Below are 24,648 nucleotides of genomic sequence, written 5' to 3'. Positions count from 1 at the left end.
TGGACCCAAGGGCGAGGTTGTGGCGACCAGCCAAATTTGTTTATGTTTGTGTAATTTTCTCCTCTCATTTCCGCCTGTTGGCGCCCGTACTTTTAGCATGAGCAGTATATAAGTGCGATCCGCAAGAGCCCTGGTGGCCCTCGACCTGTAGGTGAGGTGGTGACCCAATCGGGACAAGTGGCCAAAATGACCCTCAAAATTACCACGGATTTGGCCAAAAACCGCCATGTCTCCGATTTGGCCCAAACTTACTCCAGAGGGAGAGAGTCGTCCACAGGGCAAAGCGAGGTAGACGTGGGGAACCTGGACCCAAGGGCGAGGTTGTGGCGACCAGCCAAATTTGTTTGTGTTTGTGTAATTTTCCCCTCTCATTTCCGCCTGTTGGCGCCCGTAATTTTAGCCTGAGTAGTATCTAAGTGCGATCCGCAAGAGCCCTGGTAACCCTCGACCTGTAGCTGAGGTGATGACCCAATCAGGAAAAGTGCCCAAAATGGCCCTCAAAATTACCAAAGGGATTACCCACGGATTTGCCCCCAAACCGTCATGTCTCCGATTTGACCCAAACTTACTCCAGAGGGAGAGAGTCGTCCACAGGGCACAGCGAGGTAGATATGGGGAACCTGGACCCAAAGGCGACGTTGTGGCGACCAGCCAAATTTGTTTATGTTTGTGTAATTTTCCCCTCTCATTTCCGCCTGTTGGCGCCCGTACTTTTAGCCTGAGCAGTATGTAAGTGCGATCCGCAAGAGCCCTGGTGGCCCTCGACCTGTAGCTGAGGTGGTGACCCAATCGGGACAAGTGGCCAAAATGACCCTCAAAATTACCAAAGGGGTTAACCCACGGATTTGGACAAAAACCGTCATGTCTCCGATTTGGCCCAAACTTACTCCAGAGGGAGAGAGTCGTCCACAGGGCAAAGCGAGGTAGACGTGGGGAACCTGGACCCAAGGGCGAGGTTGTGGCGACCAGCCAAATTTGTTTGTGTTTGTGTAATTTTCCCCTCTCATTTCCGCCTGTTGGCGCCCGTACTTTTAGCCTGAGCAGTATGTAAGTGCGATCCGCAAGAGCCCTGGTGGCCCTTGACATGTAGGTGAGGTGGTTACCTCATCGGGACAAGTGGCCAAAATGACCCTCAAAATTACCAAAGGATTTGGACAAAAAGCGTCATGTCTCCGATTTGGCCCAAACTTACTCCAGAGGAAGAGAGTCGTCCACAGGGCACAGCGAGGTAGACGTGGGGAACCTGGACCCAAGGGCGTGGTTGTGGCGACCAGCCAAATTTGTTTGTGTTTGTGTAATTTTCTCCTCTCATTTCCGCCTGTTGGCGCCCGTACTTTTAGCCTGAGCAATATATAAGTGCGATCCGCAAGAGCCCTGGTGGCCCTCGACCTGTAGGTGAGGTGGTGATCCAATCGGGACAAGTGGCCAAAATGACCCTCAAAATTACCAAAGGGGTACCCATGGATTTGGACAAAAAGCGTCATGTCTCCGATTTGGCCCAAACTTACTCCAGAGGGAGAGAGTCGTCCACAGGGCAAAGCGAGGTAGATATGGGGAACCTGGACCCAAGGGCGAGGTTGTGGCGACCAGCCAAATTTTTTATGTTTCTGTAATTTTCCCCTCTCATTTCCGCCTGTTGGCGCCCGTACTTTTAGCATGAGCAGTATATAAGTGCGATCCGCAAGAGCCCTGGTGGCCCTCGACCTGTAGTTGAGGTGGTGACCCAATCGGGACAAGTGGCCAAAATGACCCTCAAAATTACCAAAGGGGTACCCACGGATTTGGACAAAAAGCGTCATGTCTCCGATTTGGCCCAAACTTACTCCAGAGGGAGAGAGTCGTCCACAGGGCAAAGCGAGGTAGACGTGGGGAACCTGGACCCAAGGGCGAGGTTGTGGCGACCAGCCAAATTTGTTTATGTTTGTGTAATTTTCTCCTCTCATTTCCGCCTGTTGGCGCCCGTACTTTTAGCCTGAGCAGTATGTAAGTGCGATCCGCAAGAGCCCTGGTGGCCCTTGACATGTAGGTGAGGTGGTTACCCCATCGGGACAAGTGGCCAAAATTACCCTCAAAATTACCAAAGGATTGGGACAAAAAGCGTCATGTCTCCGATTTGGCCCAAACTTACTCCAGAGGGAGAGAGTCGTCCACAGGGCACAGCGAGGTAGATGTGGGGAACCTGGACCCAAGGGCGAGGTTGTGGCGACCAGCCAAATTTGTTTATGTTTGTGTAATTTTCTCCTCTCATTTCCGCCTGTTGGCGCCCGTACTTTTAGCATGAGCAGTATATAAGTGCGATCCGCAAGAGCCCTGGTGGCCCTCGACCTGTAGGTGAGGTGGTGATCCAATCGAGACAAGTGGCCAAAATGACCCTCAAAATTACCGTCATGTCACCGATATGGCCGAAACTTACTCCAGAGGGATAGTGTGTCGTAATAATATTCGCATCATAAAGTATAGTCACCGCTTATATCGATCGTTTCCTCTTTCACCCGTGAATATTGATAACCATAGAAAATGTGATGAAGACAGTTTAGAGCAGTGGTTCCCAAACTGGGGGAAATTTCCCCCTTGGGGGAAATTTGAAGCTACCAGGGGGAAATAATTACTCGTACACTACCTACTGAAAAAAATCTCTGATGGATTTTCTCATGTCAGAGAGAGAGAATGCCTGTTTATCAGTATATTTGTACATTTGAAATATAAATTAGTAAATAGTCACAGTGTAAAAAAGAAAGAAAAAATAACACCACTGAACAAGTATGAATAGAACACATTAGTGTATGATTTGGATGATGGAGAACATAAACACAGGGAAAGGCACGGAACCCTAAACACTTACGTTTCGTTCTCTTGTATATATTTATATATCAGACAATCTCTGTGACAGTGGCGCACGGGATTCGAACCCGCTCTGGACCCAAACTTCCAAGACACCCGCCTTACTCCTTACTTCAAGGAGATTGTCTGATTGATGTCGCTGTTCACTGGCGAATTTCTCATATATTTATATATGTGTATTTATATATTTATATATGTGTATATTTATATATGTGTATATGTTATTAATGTATGATTGTGTGTGCGTGTGTGTACTGCTTGTTTGTTTATTAGATTTTTTCACCATAGAAATTGTTCTTCCCTGGTACTAACATGTCTTGTCTCCCTTTTCTTCCCTTCCGCCCCCGGGCACACCACCAGGAACTACTGCCCCTACACGGTGGCCAAGACGGTGACATGCAAAGTGCAGAACGGCACCGAGACCTACATGGGCCGCGCGGCCGTAGGCAAGAACTCCTACTTCTGCAGGAAGAGCCCCAACAGCCCCGAGTGTCAGGTCAAGTTCATGTAAGTGCCCCTTCAGAGTCTGTACAAGGGTGACCTAGTAAGACATGAGTTATCGATCTATGGGTATGGGGTTGGGTTGCCTAACCCTTACCAAAGGGAATGTATTAAACTTAAGAAAGGGAGTGGAGATGTGTCGGATGTTTCCATATTTGCAATTAATACCATAAGGGGTGGTAATACTATGATGATTATGATACTATAATAATTGATAATATGATAATTAATTATTAACAATAATGATATTGTCAATACTTTTATCAAACAATCTTGACCTATTTTGAACTTACGCTGCTGACGGAAGACAATACAGACATTTCTTAGTCTACTTGGCACCCTCCAAATATGGTCAGTATTATATGGATGATAATATATATTGATGATGGTCAGTGATAGTTTATCAAGATCCCTTCGACCCCAGAAGCTCTTCTTAGCTGAATGCAATAGTCTGGCGTTCGCTTGAATAAAAGCATTGAAGTGTCTGACGGAGGCGATCGTGTTATATCTTACGAACACTTTAAGAAAGCCTAAGTTGAATAAAATCTTGCTTGTATTAACCAGAATAAAGACATTAAAGAGGTGAACGAAATCGTCTGGCGCCAGCCGGAGTGGAAGGAACAGTTCCCCGAACTGAAGAGAATCGTTCTTCCGAAGTCAGAAGCTTCGGAAGGACGTCGAAGTCCCAGAAGGTTTCACTGGAAGGCCTCGACACCTTCCTTACCGGGTGGTACTTTCCCTCCTGTCCTATCTGCCGCCAAGCGATTTTTATTAATCTCAGTGAACCCCTTTACGACCAGGTGCCACTCTTCCCCTTGTCTTAAGTCTGGTTGGCGCCAGGCGATTTTATTCAATTGTGTGTGATTCCCCTTCGACGGCGAAGGGTGTGTGTGTGTGTGTGTGTGCGGGGAGATGGACATCTTCCCCTTCCCTTCGCAGTGAAACTTATCATTTGCGACCCCCCCCCCCCCCATTTTTTTTTTTTTTTTTTTTTTTTTTTTTTCTTCTTCTTCCCTCGCCAGGACGATGATGCGACCCCGTTACGTCACGTCGTACAAAGAAGTGATGGAGACGGAGTACGGATGCTGCCCCGGTTACCATGGTGACAACTGCGAACTCCGTAAGTGGCTGTTTACTCTCCGTGGGCTGAGAGTTAGAGGAGAGTGAGGATGGGAGGGAATAAAAGAGGAGAAGAAAAGAAACAAGATAGAGAGAGAGAGAGAGAGAGGTGGGGGTGAGAAAGTAGAAAGGGAGAATAGTAAAGATTGTATGTGGTTGTTTTCTTCTATTGGCCCGTGTGGTCCACTCATGCCTCTCAGATGGAAGTGCAGTATCCACCACGAGGAAGTGGGATGCAGCTTGTCTGGTTCAAGACTAGGTTTAGCTATACACTAGAAAAAAGGAACCAAATTTAATTTCCACAGCATATCTCATTTGCATAGTATTATATATGTGTGTATGTGTATGTATGTATGTATGCATGCGTGCATGCATCCATTATACAGACTCTCCTCCCTCCACTTCCACTACCCTTTCCTTTCCAGAATGCTTCAACTGCACAAAGATCTGGAACCTGGAAAGCCGAGTTAGGACTCTGGAAGCGAAACTCCTCCGGACGCCAACAGCCTCCACGGGCCCCATCACGGAAACCGTCATCAAAATGGGTCTCCCAGACACTTCCCACGTCACTGGTCACCCTTTGAATGGCCGCCGAGGTCGAGGAGGGCGTGGAGGAAGAGGCAAGAACAAGGGCTCCAAGGACGCAGGAGGTCGAGGAGGAAGGCGAGGACGAGGGAGAGGTCAAGGACGAGGTTCCGATCCTCGTTCGGACATCGACATCGAGGGGGAAGGGGACGACACCTTCGAGGTAATCTCAAGCTTTTGTTAGATTAAGTTGATTTAGAAGCTCGCTGGCTGAGCGGGTTAGGGCGTCGTTACTTGCGGCGAAGGTCGAGGTGAGGGCGGTTCGAATCCTGCCACCAGCGAAGTTAAACCAAGGGCATGGTTCATTAAATTACATGCTACAAAGCCCTCTGTGAGGGGCAGCATCCTAGCCTCCCAATAGGGGGGAGTGTGTGACATTAAACCATATCATATCATATCATATCAAGTTAATCTAGGTTGGTTTATGGGGCACCTTCGAATGTGCATCTATGTCGCTTTTAGTACATTAATGTATCTACAGGGGTGAAGGAGGGGGTGGGTGACCTAACCCCCATAATGGGATCCTTGGCCATCCATAACATTTCCCAGTCTGATATCTTAGGATTGTCATACAACTACTTTCCCTTTCAACTGTAGGTCATCAAGTCAATGAACTTTCCATATTCATTGAAACTCTCTTCCAGCTAACTGCCACTCCTTCCCCTTGTGCATATCACCCTACTTTTGCCCACATTTACTCTTAGCTTTCTCCACTCACATAACGTCCCAAATGACGCCACTGTTTCAGTCCCTCCAACCTATCTACAAGTGCAGTGTCATCTGCAAACAACAACTGGCTCAGCTCCATCCTTCCACTCACACTTACTAAAGGTCTCCTGCAAGAGAGGTCCTGACCAATGAGTTGACTGACTGATATATATATATATATATATATATATATATATATATATATATATATATATATATATATATATATATATATATATATATATATATCAAGCTCCTTAACATCAATTGTGATCTTACCTTCCTTTTACAGAACAATATTCCTCCAGCTAGGCCAACCTTCACATCAGCAACCTCCAGTGGTTCATGCACTTGTCCTCCTGGGCCTCCTGGACCTCCAGGACTCCCAGGCAGGAATGGACTGGATGGGGTGGCAGGAACACCTGGTTCTCCAGGCGCCCCTGGGATCCCTGGGATAAGAACAGGTAAGTTCACACCTGGCAGAATTCAAGTTCTGTCTTGTCACTTATGTTCATATAAACCCGTCCATGCACACAGGAAGGATAAAGGGTGTGGGTAATTTTAAGCAATAGCTGAGGTAACACCCAGTTCCCCACCCCAATTGACTGGTGCTACAATTGGCTAGTCATTATTTTACAAATTTTATTCAGGTTAGGCCAAAGCATTTTCATTCAAAATGAGAGAAGGCCTTGAGTTGGATGCAGTCAGTACTTCAAAAAACTTCAAGGCATGCTCATTCAGACCAGAGCCACACATTTTTTATCTGTGTTAGAATAGAATCTCTCTATTCATAAAGGAATGATGCTTTTGTACTACTGATGCCCCTCCTTTATGCTGTACCATTGAACTATTCTTTACCACTTGTATGACTACCTTTTCCTAGCCTGCCTCCCACTGACTTCTCTCTCTTGTATTGGGATAGTCTTTACTATATCCAAGAATGTAAGAATAATGCCTACTCCTCCTCGGAAGAAAGGAAGTCAAAACTAATCTTTGTATTAACAAGATGTTCTTTAACTCCCCAAGCCCCCACCCCACCACCCACCCACCCATTCACTTGCAATATGTGTGTGGGGGAATCAACCCATACTTGGGATTTTACATGCATGTCCTACCCTAATTGTAACTTCAATTACAGCACTTTACAAGTGCACTGCCTTCCCTCTCCCCCCTGAAGAAACAACTGAATGAAACAGATAAAGATGTAAGTAAATAAATAAATCATATTCCTTCCAGAAGGAGCAGGTGGTCCAGCCCTTGGTGGAGATGTCTTTGTCGGACCTCCAGGGCCTCCAGGTCCTCCAGGACTACGTGGTCCCTCTGGACCCCAAGGACCCCCTGGTATCGCAGGAGTTCCAGGTCATATCGGACAACAAGGACCTCCAGGCATTGTTGGTATGATTAGATTGATCTAGTTTCTTACATACATACATATACCAAGGCTTTTTCCCCCTTCCAAGGGAGGTAGCCACAAAAGGAAAGGCATAAAAACACTCCCACCCATTTCATCCCTAAATACACTCCACACCCCTCCCACCCTTCCTCTCATCTGAGCACCTCCTGGATGACGGGTCATCCCTGAACCCTGCCCACCGCCCTGGGTCAGAAGCAGTGTCGCAAGACACAGTACATCCACAGCAAGGCCGCTTCATTTAATCGGCGACCCCCCCTCTCCGTCCCCCTTTGCATATAAGGAGAGGACGGGGAGAAATCCCTTCGGGCTGCGTCAAAATTTACTCACACATACTACCCCACCCCCCACCCCCCCGCCTATTCCTCCTCATGTCGTCACAACATCATCCATATACAACCATTCTCCACTCACCTCTGTCTTCCGTCCTCTCCCTTCCTTCCTCAACAGACATTCCCCTCTTCCCCAAAGCCCCCTTCACCCCATCCATCCACCTCATCCTAGGACGTCCCCTCATGTTCACTCCCTCCACATCTGCCTTCCATACCTCTTTTACTAATCTTTCGTCACTCATTCTTTCCATGTGTCCAAACCATCCTAATATTCTTTCATCAACCCTCTCTCCCAAATCCTTTTTCACCCCTGTTCTCCTCCTCACCTCCTCATTTCTCACTCTATCTAGCCTAGTAGCCCCCACCATACTTCTCAGACACCTCATCTCAAACACATTCAAACTCCTTCTCTCTTCTTCTCTTATGTTCCACGTTTCTGCCCCATACAGTGCTGTTGGCACAATCACTCCTTCATACAGTCTCCTCTTCGCATCCATTCCCAAATGTCTATTTCTCATTACACTCTTTAAACCACCAAGGCATTTACTCGCTTCTCTCAATCTACATTCTACCTCCACCTTCACTCCACCTTTTCCTGCTACACTTGCACCCAAGTATCTAAAACTATCCACTTCCTCCAGTCGCTCTCCCTTAATGTTCACTTCCAGTCTACTGCCACTTTCACCCCTTGTACATCTCATCACCTTACTTTTACCCACATTTATCTTTAGCTTTCTTCTATCACATACTCTCCCAAACTCTGCCACCAGCTTCCTCAATCCCTCCTCTGACCCTGCCACAAGCGCAGTGTCGTCCGCAAACAACAGCTGGCTCACCTCCCACTTTTCTCCATTTTCTTTAACCATCTCCAATCCCTGACTCACTACCCTAGCATTCACCTCTCACACCACCCCATCCATGTATAAGTTGAACAGCCAGGGCGACATAACGCATCCTTGACGAAGTCCCACCTTTACTTCAAACCACTCACTCTCTCCATTTCCAATCCTAACACATGCTCTACTACTCACATAAAAACTCTTGACAGCTCCCAAAAGCTTTCCTCCTATCCCATAAATCTGCATAACCTCCCACAGTGCCTTTCTGTCTACCCTATCATAAGCCTTTTCCAGATCCATAAAAGCCCAAAAAATATCCTTCCCCTTTCCTATAGCTTTCTCACATATCTGTCTTACCACAAAGATCTGATCTACACAACCTCTACCCGTCCTAAATCCACACTGTTCCTCACCAATTACTCCTTCTGTTCCTCTCCTAATCCTCTCAATTAAGATTCTCCCATAAGCCTTCCCTACTACACTCAACAGGCTAATCCCTCTGAAATTACTACATTCACACTTGTCCCCTTTTCCCTTGTAAAGAGGAACTATACAGGCACTACTCCAGTCCTCCGGTACTTTACCCTCTCTCCAGCAAACATTAAATAATCTCACCAACCAGTCCACCATCACTGAACCTCCCTTTTTCAGACATTCTGCATGACATCCATCCAGACCAGGTGCCTTACCTGCTTTCATCATCTTTACAACTGCCTTCACCTCATCCTTCCTTATTTCTCCTCCGTTCTCCTCACTCATCACTCTCATTTTCTTCGTATTTCCCACTGCAGCTATCTTTCCTTCCCTATCCTCCTTCACATTTAGCAACTCCCTAAAATATTCTGCCCATCTTCCCCTCACTGCCATCTCTTCCATTATCAACTCTCCATCTGTACCTTTTACCTTTTCTTCCCTACTTGATTCGCCTCCTCTTCCTCTCTTAATTTCTTTCCAAAACATCTTTTTATTACTTTCAAAATTTTCTGTCATACTCCTACCCCATTTCACATCTGCTCTCCTCTTTGCCTCCTTTACCTTTTGCTTTACTTCTCTTTTCTTTTCTTTGTACCTCTCATATGACTCCCCTGTCCTCTTTTGTAACCAATCTGTGAATGCTCGCTTCTTCTCTTCTACAACCTTCTTTGTTTCCTCATCCCACCATTCACTACCCTTTCTTCTATTTCCTCCTGTCCTTCTTGTTCCACACACCATCCTTGCACACTTTAAGACTCCCTCCTTGAACCATCCCCATTCCTCCTCCACACCCATCTCTGCTCTATCCTTTACTCCCTCCCACTCCTCCTTCAGCTTCTTTTCATACTCCTTCTCCTTTTCCTTTTCATTCAAGGAGTTCACTCTAAGAACCTCCCTACCTTTTGTCCCTTTCCTCCTTCTCCATCTATCCTCCACTCTCAACTTACCTTCCACCAAAAAATGATCTGATATTCCCCCACCCTCTCCCCTTAGCACATGTACATCCTTAACTCTTCCTATCATAATCCTATTTACCACTACATAATCCATTAGCGCTCTATCTACCACCCTTCCCTCCACCACCCTCTCCCATGTGTACTTATGCTTGACTTTCTTCCGAAACACTGTATTTGCTATCATCAACTCTCTTTCTAGACACATTTCCACCATCAACTCTCCACTACGATTCTTTCCTGGAACTCCACACTTCCCAACCACTCCATCGATTGGACCATTTCCCACTCTAGCATTAAGGTCTCCCAGTACTATTACATTGACATTTCTTCCTAAACCCTCTATGCACTCATTTAAATCTATCCAAAAGGCCTCCCTTTCTTCTACACTCTTCTCACTGCCCGGCCCATATGCACTTACAAAGACCCACATCTCCTTTCCCAGTTTCACCTTCATCCACATTATCCTTGAGGAAACCTCCTTCCACTCCACTACCCCTTTACCTATCTCCTCACTTACAAGAATAGCCACCCCTTCCCTCCCTCGCCCTCTCTTCACTCCTGATAACCTCCCACTTACACTCCCAAACATACACTCACCCTTCCCTTTCAACTTAGTTTCACTCAAAGCCAACACATCCAACTTTCTTCTCACAAACATACTACCTATCTCTTCCCTTTTACTCTCATCTGTACCACATCCACGCACATTAAAAGACCCAAACCTTAGGGTGCTGGCCCGAGGCCCGCCAGCACCCCTTATGCCTTCACTTTTGTCTTTAGGATGTGTGCCCCGTGGGGCTACAGGGAGAAGGATGCCTAGTCCCTCTCCCCGTCCCTTTCTTCTCGCCTCTTACGATCCAAGTGGGAAAACTTGGTGGCAGTATTCTTTTCCCCCACCACAGGGAATTCCCCCAATCAGAAAGAGAATACTCAGAGAAATGGTACAGGACAGCAACAAGGGGTTGGGGGACAGCATAACGGAGGGACAGTCGTAGTATAAAAGTGTCATCATTTCTCTATGAACAGAATTTCTTCTATCATAGACAAAATGATGTGTGGCTCTGGTCCGTAGGGGCGCCCCATATAGACCCTAAAGTATCGACTGCATGCTACTTTGCCACAATAACAAGCAGCCAATACCCCAGACGGGTAGATTTTGTTCTGTCAAATGACAGAAAGTTTTATTTAGCTGATGGGAAAGAATACCCTGGGTTGAAGCAGGGGAGTGTTTCCAGCAGGGGTGCAGTGCCAATTTAACCCCCTTCCATATGATGATGCCTACATAAGCCTCATGAAGCTTGAGTGGGTATATGGGGATGCTGGCATTGGCATCTTGATTATATTTATTTTGTAGTTGTAGCTGAGTGACCCCCATATTCTGTGAACTGGCTTGATCATATTTTCTGTGGTTGTTAATATTCAGAGTGAAAGAGAATAAGTAATACAGCAGTAACTTTATATTCTATAAAGCGAGTATTGTGATGCATCAATTATCGTACATCAGGCATCCGATGCTACATGTGAGAATTTTACTTGTGTTGAAGAGGTTAATAGGTGCCAGACCTCTGAAGGACCTCATCAGGTATTTCATGTTGCACTCACTAATTATTAGATAAATATAATTATCAAGCAAAAAACAAAATAAGATTAATCCACTTGCGCCGCTACGGCAAGGTTTGCCAGCACTGCACCTTTAGCCTCCAGGAATTAAGGGTAAATCTGCCGACCCTTTGGATGATAACAATCACTTGGTGGCAGCATCAATGATATGTGTAATTGATGTCATCATGCTGAAGGCATAAAGATTTTATTCCAAGCCCTCAGATGCCATATCACACTTGACAGACTTTGTTATGGCCAGTTGTTAGATGATTCTGTTCAACTGAGATGTAAGACTTTGGACTGCACTCTGGTTGTAAATGAACAAGGCCTTCAGGAGAACAAAATTGCCTGGCAATTTGAAATCAGCAAATGGGTTTTGGATGAGTGTGGGACACGTGAAGGGTGCATATGTGCTTTGACTAGGACCTCCTCCCTACAGTTATAAAGGGAAAAGGCTTTTTGGGTACTTATACGTCTGTGTATATTATTGTCTTATCTGTCTATTTATTTCCTTAATCCAGGTCCACCTGGAATAGGAACTCCAGGCCCCAAGGGTGATGCTGGATTAGCAGGACTTCCAGGTGAGACGGGTCCTCAGGGCTCTGTAGGACTCCCTGGCATTGTTGGTAGCCCAGGACCCAAGGTAAGCTGAATATATGTCCAAAAAAAATTCAATCCCATGTTTGATTATATAAAATGTACATTTGGGGGGAGGGGATATTTGATATATTAACCCATGAATATTAACCCTCAATGAGTGAGTGTATGCTTTGACTCGGTCATCCCCATTATAAGGATGAAGGGACCTTTTGGTATATGTATGTACCTCATTGAAGAAGCTCGCTGACTGAGTGGGTTAGGGTGTCGTTACTTGCGGCAAAGGTTGAGGGGATGGCAATTCAAATCCTGCTGCCGGCAAAGTTAAACCAAGGGCATGGTTCATTAAATTCCACGCTACAAAGCCCTCTGTGAGGGGCACCGTCCTAGCCTTCTGGTAGGGGGAAGTTTGTGACGTGAAACCATATCATGTTTGATTATATAAAAAGTACTTGGGGTTGGGGGGAGGGGGATATTTGATATATTACCCCATGAATATTAACCATTGATGAATGAGTGGGTATATGTTTTGACTCAGTCACCCCCCTTAATAAAGATGAAGGGACCTTTTGGTATATGTATGTACCTCATGAATCCCTTCATTGTCATGGTGTACTCAGTAGTCTTTGTTGTGGCAAATGCCAGATGATTTGATATGCTATATAAATGAATTCTAATCCTGAAGAAAATTAATTGCCTTGGGAAGGTTGCAGTTAAGGGAGGATTGGCACATGTCCCTCTGCCACTCCTGCATGACCTCATAGTCTAAGGTGGAAGGAGGGTGAGTACAATAAGAGACACAGAATTATTTCTTTTGTTTGTAATGAACACAGAAAATGCCATAACAATTAAAGTATGAGGATGTAGGAAGCATTCCAACTGGATTTTGTTCTCTCCATTTATTCATTCGCTTTTATTAGGGGGGTTGCCTACTAAATGAAGTGGCCATGCTGTGGATCTGCTGTGTCTTGCTGCATCGTTTCTGACCCAGGGCAGTGGACAGGAGACAGTGATGACCCTTCATACAGGAAGATTCCTAAAAAGAAGGAGGGAGGAATGGTGAATGGGGGAGGAGTATGTGGGGATTAAAGGGGTGGGAGTGGATTTATGCCTTTGATTTTGGCTACCTCCCTTGTATGGGGGAAAAAGCCCTTGGTATATGTATGTATATATGTATGCAAATACGTAAACATATATATATATATATATATATGTATATATATATATATACATATATGTATATATATATATATATATATACAGTGTGCGCAGAAAGTAATGAAGCCGCCCTTAATGAAACCTGTAAACTGAAGGTGAAGGTTAGTTTGCATGTGAAAATATATGAAATAATGCAAATTATGGTACTTACATATAGAAATTGGTTAAAATGAATATCCCTTCCTCTGTATCACCTTCTGGAGACGTCCTGGAACTGATAGTGCAAGGGAGGTTCTGGAGGGTTGTTTCAGGAATGGAGGCCCAGAGCTGGCGAATAGCGGATTCCAACCGTGGCACTGATGAGGTGTCCATGTCACGTAATTTTCTTTTCATTAAACCCCAAAGGTTTTCTATCGGGTTAATATCGGGACTGTTACCTGGCCAGTCTTTAATATAACTCACTTCACAGTCTCTTAGCCAGTCTGTCACAAGTTTGGCTGTGTGAGCAGGTGCTCCATCCTGCATAAAAACCTCAGCCTTGGTCTCCTCAAAACAGTCAGGAAGATAGTCAGCCAATAACTCCAGATAGTTATACTGATTTACTTTTTCATTAGCAGGGAGTACAACCAGCTTGCCAACACCATAATACGTAAATCCTGCCCAAACCATAAGCGAGGCAGGGTGCTTGATGACCTTGTTCGTGAAGCGAGGTTTCAACGGGTCATCACCAGGCTTGCGGTAGACCTTGGCTGCTGGGGTGCCAGTCACTGTGAAAGTCGATTTGTCACTCCAGAAGACTGTTTTCCATTGTTCATTTGTCCATGTTGAATATTTCATGGCAAATTTTAGACGTTTAACAACTTGCCAACGAGTAACCCAAGGAGTAGTGTGGGCACGGTAACTTTTATAATTCAAGTCATCATGTAGTAGCTGCTGGATCGACCTGATAGAGACATCACCAAGGAGATTTGGGTTCTTCTCTTTCAGAAGTCTTGCAGTTAAGCGAGGATCCTTCCTTACTTGCCTATCAATGAGTTTTCTGGTCCTAAATGTAGTCTTGTGAGGTCTACCAGGCTTCAGCAAAGGGGCAGGAACACAGGCCTCCCCAGAGTCATGTATATAAAATGTACCGTGCCTGCACTACTCCTTGGGTTACATATATATATATATATATATATATATATATATATATATATATATATATATATATATATATATATATATATATATATATATGTATACACACACACACATATATATGTTTATTTGGAGAAAAGTTTTATGTATGGTACTACTTACTACATGTTGATAGTAAACTTTAATACAGAATAATATCCTGATACATATATATGATAAGGCCTTTTCCCTTAATGAGGGTTTGTGATTGATTCAAAGCATACACCTGCTCTTGACCCATCCCACTCCCATCCAAAAAGCTAATTCTCATATTTCCATTGTTCAGGGAGAACCAGGATTGGAGGGTCTGCCTGGACCAATTGGTGCATCTGGATCAAAGGGAGAAATTGGACCTGTTGGTGCAACTGGACCAATGGGTCCAAAGGGTGAACGTGGATTCCCTGGTCCTTCCGGTCTTCCAGGACCTCCAGGAGAGCGAGGATATACTGGAACTCCTGGACAGGCAATTCCAGTGCCTGGAACTCTGGATCTCGGACGTAGGTTGATCTGTTTTCCTACTGGCTACCAGTGACTGCCACTTGCCCTAGCTGTCTGACCACATAAGGCAAAGGTGACAGCTTTAGTCACATCGAAGCTTATCTTGCCGTAAGTTCCTAACCAAAGATGCACAAATGTATACAATCTAAAGAGATGAGGATATGCAAGGAGGAACTTGGCTGTAGTTGCATCTGTCCCCTACCTTTGGTGCTCAGGAACCTGGAACAAGTGGCAGTCACAAGTAGCCATTTGTTATTGGATCAAGGTCTACTTGAGACTACTTGTCTGTTGGATTGTGGGAGAGACATATGGACTACTGCATAAGATTAAAGTGGTGTTTCTCTATATGGGTGAAGAGATGACAAAAAAAAATTGTCGAAACATTGATCCATCCAAAACTGGAATAAGCATCAGTAGTATGGTCCCTATGCAGAATGAAGGATATAAGCAAGATTGAGTGAATACAAAGGACAGCAATGGTCCCCAGCCTGGCAAATCAACTATATGAGGAAAGACTAAAAGTACTTGGTCTGCGGACTTTGAAAAATCGAAGAGAAAGAGGTGATAAGATTACAGTTTTCAGGTCACATAAGGGGATAGATGACATTGATAGAAGATATCTCCTGATTAAAGATGGGAAGGCTTTAAGAGGTCATGGAAGCAAATTAAGAAAGACCACAAGTCTAAAGTAAAGAAATACAGTTTTCCGTATAGATGCATAAGTATATGGAATAGCGTAGAAGGTGATATAACCCAAGCTTGAACGGTACACAAGTTCAGATGTAAATATGATAATTGGAAATCAAGGATATAGATTAGATTGGAACTGGACATAAATTTGAGTCTAGGTAGGATAAAAATAGGAGATGGGAACCCAACAACCATTGCTCCCTTACTACAATTAGGTAAATACTGTTAAGGGCCAATGTGTAGCATTTTTGTTTATTTTCTTACTGTCATGTTATGTTGTGCCATTTCCTCATTTCTGAAACCAATCCTCTAAACTACATTTATGTCACTTCTATTTGTACTTTTTATTTTTTATTTATTTATTTATTTATTTATTTTCTAATACCTTGTCAAGGTTCTCTCTCTCTCTCCTCTGGATATATGTATATTTTGTGAAGTCGTCTCTTTAACCAGAGTCTAAGTATATAAAATCTCTTCACTTTTGTTGAAAATATCATCAGAATCACATTACCATCAACCATTATATCAGGACTTCCCAACCTTTGTCAGTTAGTGAGAATCCAGCTATTAGGAGCACCACCATAGTCTCATACATTACGAATCAATCTGGTTAATGAGATTTATGTGAACAGGCACTCCATACCTGAGTTTTTATTCTAATTATCTTTGTTGTTTATGTCCATGACACCTTAACAGGGTTTGATCTCGATGGCATTGAGGGCAGTGCCTTTGGCCTTTCGCTGGATGACGAGGACCTTGGGCCCCTGACAGTACCTGGATTGCCAGGCCAACGAGGACCACCAGGACCTAGAGGTAAGAACATTTCTATTTTAGAGATCCTGTGATCAAGCACTTGAAAATTGTAGATATATACATACATACAAAAAAAAAATTTCCCCCTTGTTTACCTAGTTGGCCAAATCAAAACTTCCACCCATCCAAACCCATTTATTGCCCCTGTAGTAATTCTTTATACAATAAAGGGGTATTACATATACAATAAACATATACAATAAGGAAAAGAATGGCATATACTAACTATAACTATTACTACAACCCTCCCATCTTAGCAATTTGTTGATGAAGGATCACCTGTCCCCCACCACACCATTTGGCTCAAAGGTAATGCAATGAGACACATTGCCTCCACAGCAGGGTTCAACAGGCAGAGCCATTTCACCCCAACCATTGCATAACACAGTAGTTACATATCTGTCTATCTATCTGTATAGCAAGGGAATTTTTCCCCCTTACCAGGGAGGTAGCCAAAGTCAAAAGGCATATACCCACCCCCACCAAATTCATCCCCACCTATTCCACTACCATCCATCACCCTTTCTTCCCTCTCACCTTGGCTCCTCATGGATAACAGGTCACCCCTGCATCCCACCCACTGTCCTGAGACATAAGCAATGCAGCAAGACACAGCACATCTACAGCAAGGTTGCTTCACTTGATCAGCAACCCCCCCTCTCTACCATTCATACAGAAATATAGCAGACATGGAGAAATCCCTTCAGGCTGTGTCAAAATATCATTCACATATAACCACCCCCAAACCCTCCACTTCCCTCCTTGCATCAAAGTATCATTTACACACAGCCATTCTCCACTCACCTATACCTCCCACCTTCTCCCTTTCCTGCTCAACAGACATCTCCCTCCTGCTCACCACCCCTTTCACCCCATCCATCCATCTCATCCTTGGTCATCCCTCATTTTCACTCCATTCACCTCTGCCTTCCACACTTTTTTTTGCTCATCTTTCTTCACTCATTCTTTCCATGTCTCCAAACCATCCCAATACTCTTTCATTAATCCTGTGTGCCATCTCCTTTTCCACCCCCACTCATCCTCCTCACCTTGTTTCTCACTCTGTACTACCTTGTAACCCTTACCATGCCTGTAAGACATTTCATCTCAAACACATTTAAACTTTTCCTCTCAACCTCTCTTAAATTCCAAGTATCTACCCCATACAGTTTTTGTCAGCACAATCATCCCTTCATATAATTTCCTAGCATCATTCCCAAATGCCTATTTCTCGTTACACTTTTTAATCCCCCAATCTATAATCTACCTCCACCTCCACTCCTCCCTTTCCTGTCACATGCAATCCCAAGTACTTAAAGCTGTCCACCTCATCCAACCTCACTCCTCTAAGACTTACTTCCAAATTGCTGCTATTCTCTCCCCTTGTACATCTCATCACCTTATTTTTACCCATGTTTACCTTCAACTTTTTCTTATCACATACCTTCCCAAAATGCATCACTAACTCCCTTAATCCCTCCTCTGACCCTGCCACAAGCACAGTGTTTTCAGCAAACAACAACTAGCTCACCTCCTACTTTTCTCCATTGTCTTTAACCATCTCCAATCCCCTGCCACATTATCCTTACATTTATGTCCCACATGACCCCATGATTACATGTACATATATATATATATATACACACACACACACACCTTTCACCATCTCATACATACATACAACAAAATATCCTTTCCCCCCTCCCCCCTGTCCCATGTGTAATACATTCCAGGATAAAAGGCAGACATTTTTTTTCTCTCCCATGTGTATGATCATGACATCTCTGTTTTGCAGGAGAACCAGGATTCCCTGGACTAAAGGGTGACAAGGGTGAGCGTGGCTTCGCTGGAGTTCGTGGTGCCCCAGGTGGGTGGTCTGCCTCAGAAGGGGTCCTTGGAGGGAACCCATACTGATATTAGCATGGAGAAGTGATGAAGATTGGCAGGGAGAAGCTATGCAGTTTATGCCTTGTAGGAAAAAATAAAAAGAGGTTTTGGGATGCCCTTTCCTATAGTCTGTCATGATACATGACTTCTGACATGGGAATTAGTAAAAAAAAAAAAATTTCTTTTCCATATAATAAAGAGGAGTACATTCATATTATGCATACCAAAAGCCCTTTCCTCTTGCAGAAGGAGTGGCCAGCCAAATCATGCACCCATACTTTATCCCCCTATACCCATCCAGCTCCCAGATGTAGTCCTTTTTGTCTTGACTGAAAACAGCTTCTGCTGAAGAGCACTAAAAAGATATAATAATAGTAACCACTCCAAAAATAAAAAAGAAACAGGAAGAATATATACTATTTCCTAATGATTTTTAGATTGAAAACTTTGCTGAGAGTCTTGTTATATCCTTATTTGAAAATTATTATTACCACAGGATTTTAGACTTATCTTTGCAGTATTTCAAAAAACTGATTATCAGATATATTTATAACATGGTGAGCATGTAGCAGTTAAGGATAACACTATTTACTCTGAACTCCAAATTTATTTCAATAAATACTTGATAATCAGAATGGCCTGTGGGATAAGGTTTTTGTAGATAAATGCATAGATATAGGTCACAGACTTTAGAGAAAAAGCAATCTAGAACCTCTTTGAACAAATTCCAAAGAACATGTCAACTCACTGTAGAAAGAAAAGTAGTGACATGTCATGCAGCAGCAATGTGCCAGTGTACTTCAATTTTAGTTACATACATACTTACATACTTACATACATATGCCAAAGGCTCCCCTTAGCCAAAAAACAAAGGCATAAAGTCCAATCCCAGACATTTTAGTTAGTTTCATAAAAACAAGATACCATTAGAAAATATGTATTTGTGTTCTGGATGAATACCAAAGGTCAAAGCTTTAAAAAAGACATTAGGCATGCTGGCATATGACGTCATAATGCTATTTCTCTCTCTCTGCAGTGAACTGACCTGTTTGTCTTGGAATTTGCAACAGGGCACTGTTTTCTAGTCTAGCATGGCCAGGATTGTTTGTTGTCTTTGTCTGCGCATGTTTGGGAAGTTTAGCTCTGGGAGTACTGTGGTGGGAATGGCTCTGTTGTGGTACTGGATAAATAAAACTCCCTTCAGCCTACTTAAACAATTTATATGTTTTGCTACTGATTATTATTATTTCTATTTTTATTTTTATTTTTTTTTTCTAATGAAGTCTTTCAGCTCACCCACATACATATGTACCAAAGGGCTTTTTCACCATCATAAAAGGGGTGTTCAAGTTTAAGCACAGGGCCTCGACACGGGTTGTGCCGCCCCCCCCACACACACACCACTACCACCACCACCTCCCACATCTGATGGTCACTAGCACGATTCACATACAACATTCATCCACAAAACAACATTTATACACACATCATTCATACACACAACTCATGATAAATGAATCATGCATTAAAAGTACGTTAGGGGGAACTTGCTTTACCTTCTTTTCACCAGAAGTGCCCCCCTCCCCCCCCAAAAAAAAAAAAAAAACGTGCTGCCCCGGGGGCATTGCCCCCGCCTGCCCCTCTCCTTGTCAGGGCCGTTAAAGCATATACCCACACTTCACCCATCCCTCACTTATCAAAAAACCCATTTGTTGTCCCATCCATCATAGCTTTTGTGGATTGAGGGTTATCCCTGTTGCTCACACACTACTCAGGTCAGAGGCAATGAGGTGAGACATGGTACCTCCACAGCAGGGTCCAATTGGCAAAACTGGTTTATCCTTACCACTTCATTACATGGTGACCCTCTCCCTCATCCACTCAAATATTTACAGAGAAGACAAGAAGAAATCCTTTTGGACCCCATGAATTTCTCATCCATTCGCAACTAGTAGTTGCTCACACCATCAGAGACTATATCTATATTTGTATGTGTAATATATATATATATATATATATATATATATATATATATATATATATATATATATTTATATATTTATATGAATATATACACATATATATATATTATATATGTATATATATATAAATATATATATATATATATTTATATAAAAATATACACATATATATATATATCATATTATATATATGTATATATATATATATATGTTTACACATACAAATATGTTAATAAAATGATGCAAACTCCTTTAGTGATAAAGATGAATGTTCCACATACCTACCTACATACATACACATTCTAAGGGCTTTTTTTCCCTTTACAATGGAAGTAGCCAAAGTCAAAAAGTATAATTCCACTCCCTCCCATTTCATCACTACCCCTCCCTCGCTCCCTCTTTTCTTGGCTCCTCCTGGATGACAGGTCATCCCTGCACTTCGCCCATTGCCCTGGGTCAGAAACAATGCAGCAAGACAGCACATCCACAGCAAGGCTGCTTCATTTAATTGGTAACCCACCCACTCCTTCACTGTCCCCTCATGCAGAAAAAGAGAAGAGGGGGAGAAATCCCTTTGGGCTGCATCAAAATATCATTCACACATAAACCCCTCCTTAGCACACACCCCCAACCCCCATCCATACTTCACTGGTTGGATTTATGTGTCATAAATATGAAAAAATGTTTATAAGCTGATATCTAAATTTTGGTGACTGAATCACATGCTTAACAGGCTCCATTTCTCTTGTTTAATTTGTCTAAAAATATTATAGAATCCTGATATCTAAAATTCCTTTGGTGACTAAATTATTATTATTATTTTATTTCATATATGTGTTGCATTTCTTTATTTAGGTTATTTAATCCTAGAAACCTGATGTCTAAACTCCTTTAGTGACCAAATTAAATGCTTTCTTTATATGTGCTGCATTTATGTGTCTTGGATAAGGCTTTTTTGTGTGTCAACCAAGGCTTGGTGTCTGTCCTGCGCTTACTGCTGACCCGATGTTGGTCGATCACTCAAGAGTTACTACGGTGAGGTCATACTTAGCGCTGATCATTGGACCAAGAGAAAGGCCAGGGTTTTGTAGTGTCTCAGAACTCAAATCAACTGGTTAAGATTCTGATCATCTCACTCTATATCTGCCTGTCATCTGTCTGTATCTTTGTCTCTCTCTTTCTCTCCCTCTCTCTCTCTCTTTCTCCCCTCTCTCCCCCCCCCCTCTCTCTCTCTCTCTCTCTCTCTCTCTCTCTCTCTCTCTCTCTCTCTCTCTCTCTCTCTCTCTCTCTCTCTCTCTCTTCCTCTCCTTCTTCCTCCCTCTTTCTTTCCCTCTCTCTCTTCCTCTCTCTCTCTTTCTTTCCCTCTCTCTCTCTCTCTCTCTCTCTCTCTCTCTCTCTCTCTCTCTCTCTCTCTCTCTCTCTCTCTCCACACACATGTACACACAGTTGGAACTGCTTATATGAGGCTGGGTATGATCAAATTGGAAAGTAGGAGATGGGACCCAACTTACATTGCTCCTTTCCTATATACTACAGTTAAGTAGATTCACTTAGGAAAATACATGAAGCTCAGTATGATGAATTGATGAGTAGGAAACAGGACCCAATGAGCATTGCTCCTTTCCTGTATACAGTAAGCCCTCATTATATGGTACATATGCGTTCCTGAAAACCTTACCGCAAGTTTAAATTACCGTATACCGAACCCATTATAACATGTAATAATAGGATATGGCAGACATACCTTCTCCCTGCTCTTTCCTCTTCAAAATATCTAGTGGATACCGTATCTGTGAATTTTTCTTACCGTAAATAGAATTGAGGGTAGTAATTACCAAATACCATAACTGTGAATTTACCGGATAAAGAATTACCATATAAGGAGGACTCACTGTACTATAAATAAGTAAATAAAATCAGGTAAATAAATACACATATGCACATGTATGTACACAAACGCACATTTGATCATATATCCAAAATCCCACTTATGATGTGAGTCCTTACATTTGTAGTTGTTTAGGGGTGATGTATCATTGACACTGGGTTGCTGGTCCAACTGAGCTTGTTAAGTGTAGCAGACCTCACTGATAACTCTGGGTGACGCCAGGCTTGTGGGTGGAACTGGGCCTGTTCGGGCTGGCAGGATAACCCCAATGGCATGAATGTAACCCCGGGCTTACACTGGATTTGCAGGAGATTCCGGATTGACAGGATTACCAGGATTAAAGGGCGACAAGGGAGACTCCGGACTTCCGGGTATTCCAGGTCAGAATGATTCCATGTCACAAAGCAGCCCTACACAGTCAATATTATTGCTATGATATATTGACTCATTACTATTGCCCTCACTATTGGTACTCTCTCTGCACCATCAATAATATTGAGCATTATGGATTATTGTGTAGTGATATTGATTGTGTCAGGGCCACATATCATCATCACATCACTATCATTGTATTCCTAAACCATAGTGAAAGTCCTCTTCTCAGGATCTCAGTACATGGTAGGAATCCTGAAAATATGCTGGATTAAAGAATTCAATTGCATTTACTCTGACCTGACAGCAGGTTACACTAGAATCAACTTTTTGAACCCAGCAAATCATTTATATAACTAGAGACAGTGAACCAACTTATACCATAGATTTTCATTATCTTGTTGGATGGTGACTTGATTGGCCTCAAAGAAAATTAGAAAATGATCAACTTGCACTGTACCTGTGGTTCATGGATCTGGCCTCAGGAACATTGCTGCAGAAATATGCATAAAAAAGTATTTTCTTTCTCTTCACAAAGAGTTGGTCAAGGACAACAACTGCTGAAGGTCAAAAGCAGAATATTTTGAAAATTTAGATAGCACTCTATGAGACAATTGTATGTCTGGTGGGAAGTTACAAAATAACACCCTAGTTCAGTGAGTTAAGTCAAAAGTTTATTTTGATGTGAGCTCAAAGTTGATCATAACAAATATTTTTTTCTTCATCATCCTCATACAATAAGGCTTGTTCATGAATATTGTTATCCTTGAGTAATATTCTATTTTATGTACAGTATATGTAAAAGTTAACCCCTATTTGTGGCCAAAAGATATAGAATTTTTTATATACCTTGTGTTAAACTTGGCCCTAGTTTTTTAGTCCTACTATAATGAAGGTACCAGTGTACCATGACATGTTGACAATGATCATTTAAACTTTCATGTATCAGTTGTTTATGTATAAACTACAGAAATAGGCTGTATATTTGGTAAGATTGTAAATATAAAGAAATATATAACCAGTATAGTGAATCTTGTCAACAAAACAAGTCTCCATAGCTTTGAGTGCAGGAGGTTTGAGATACAGGGGGTCTGGGGTGAGCTCTCAACCCCAGTGCTTTTGGTGCTATGGAGGCTGTTATTTTTAGATTAATGATCAATATTTTTTTCTTTTGTTCGTTATTTATAATAGAGACCTAGCTCTTAACAGTTTCCCCCTTTTTATTTTTATTTTTTTATTTTTTTATTTTTTAATCATTCCAATTATGAAATTCATACCTCTGAAAATAGCACATGTGTGTGAGTCAACCCCCTAATTTCAGTTTAAAAGAAAAGGTCTTAAAGATTTACTATTACTCAAGGATATAGGGCACTAAAACTACCATAGACAAATCATCTTTACTTCAAATAAATTTCATTAACTCATCTAGGCTCACCATCATTTCTTGTTAAGTTTATGTAAGAATTTAACTGTTCGTCAGAATGAAGATTTTCTGTTTTCTGCAAAATTCATCGCAGGTGAGTAATTGCCCTGTTAACACAGTTCTTTCACTGCTAGACTTAAATGTAACCAAGTTCCTGCTTTCAGGAAGGGATTTTATAAACTACCTAAATATATATAATATATATATAATATACCAAGGGCATTTTTTCCCGTACAAGGAAGGTGGCCAAAATCAAAAGACATAAATCCACTCCCACCCATTTCATCCCCATATACTCCATTCCAATTCACCACCCCTCCTTCCCTCTTTCTTTGGCTCTTCCCGGATGATGGATCATCCCTGCATCTTGCCCACTGGCCTGGGTCAGAAGCAGTGTAGCAAGACATAGCACACCCACAGCAAGGACACTTTATTTAATCGGTGACCCCCTCTCCGTTCCCTCATGCAGAAAAAGAGAAGACAGGGAGAAATTCCTTCAGGCTGTGCAAAAATATCATTCACACATACTCCTTAACCCCCCATCTCCCACCCACTCCCTTCCATGCATCACAGCATCATTCATACACAACCATTCTCCACTCACCCCTATCTTCTGTCTTCTCCCATCCTTCCTTAACAGACATCCCCCTCTTTCCCACCCATCCCCTTTTACCCCATCCATCCATCTCATCCTTAGTCATCACCTCATGTTCACTCCATCCACCTCTGCCTTCCACACTTCTTTTACTAAACTTTCCTCATTCTTTCCATGTGTCTAAACCATCCCAATTCTCCT

At 42.8% G+C, this 24,648-nt stretch overlaps 1 protein-coding gene across 2 annotated transcripts in view; it reads left to right on the top strand.

The window, feature by feature from the left end:
• The window catches only part of LOC143021041 (uncharacterized), a 122,912-nt gene that overhangs the window by 84,924 nt on the left and 13,340 nt on the right, over positions 1-24,648 (top strand). Inside the window, exons 2-11 of one of the 2 annotated variants that reach the window (XM_076178231.1) lie at positions 3,202-3,348; positions 4,365-4,462; positions 4,887-5,209; positions 6,047-6,218; positions 6,991-7,149; positions 11,890-12,011; positions 14,586-14,796; positions 16,184-16,300; positions 18,096-18,167; positions 22,366-22,437. In XM_076178231.1, the coding sequence (XP_076034346.1) occupies positions 3,202-3,348; positions 4,365-4,462; positions 4,887-5,209; positions 6,047-6,218; positions 6,991-7,149; positions 11,890-12,011; positions 14,586-14,796; positions 16,184-16,300; positions 18,096-18,167; positions 22,366-22,437 (1,493 nt within the window). The remainder of the gene's footprint in view (positions 1-3,201; positions 3,349-4,364; positions 4,463-4,886; positions 5,210-6,046; positions 6,219-6,990; positions 7,150-11,889; positions 12,012-14,585; positions 14,797-16,183; positions 16,301-18,095; positions 18,168-22,365; positions 22,438-24,648) is intronic. The other variant, XM_076178232.1, reaches the window with a different exon arrangement.

This window comes from Oratosquilla oratoria, chromosome 41 (genome assembly GCF_046742065.1).
Source record: "Oratosquilla oratoria isolate Oo_2021 chromosome 41, ASM4674206v1, whole genome shotgun sequence".
In the NCBI taxonomy this organism is placed as follows: domain Eukaryota; kingdom Metazoa; phylum Arthropoda; class Malacostraca; order Stomatopoda; family Squillidae; genus Oratosquilla; species Oratosquilla oratoria.
The sequence above is the reverse complement of the archived record's forward strand: the minus strand, read 5'-3'. Positions and strand labels throughout refer to the sequence as shown.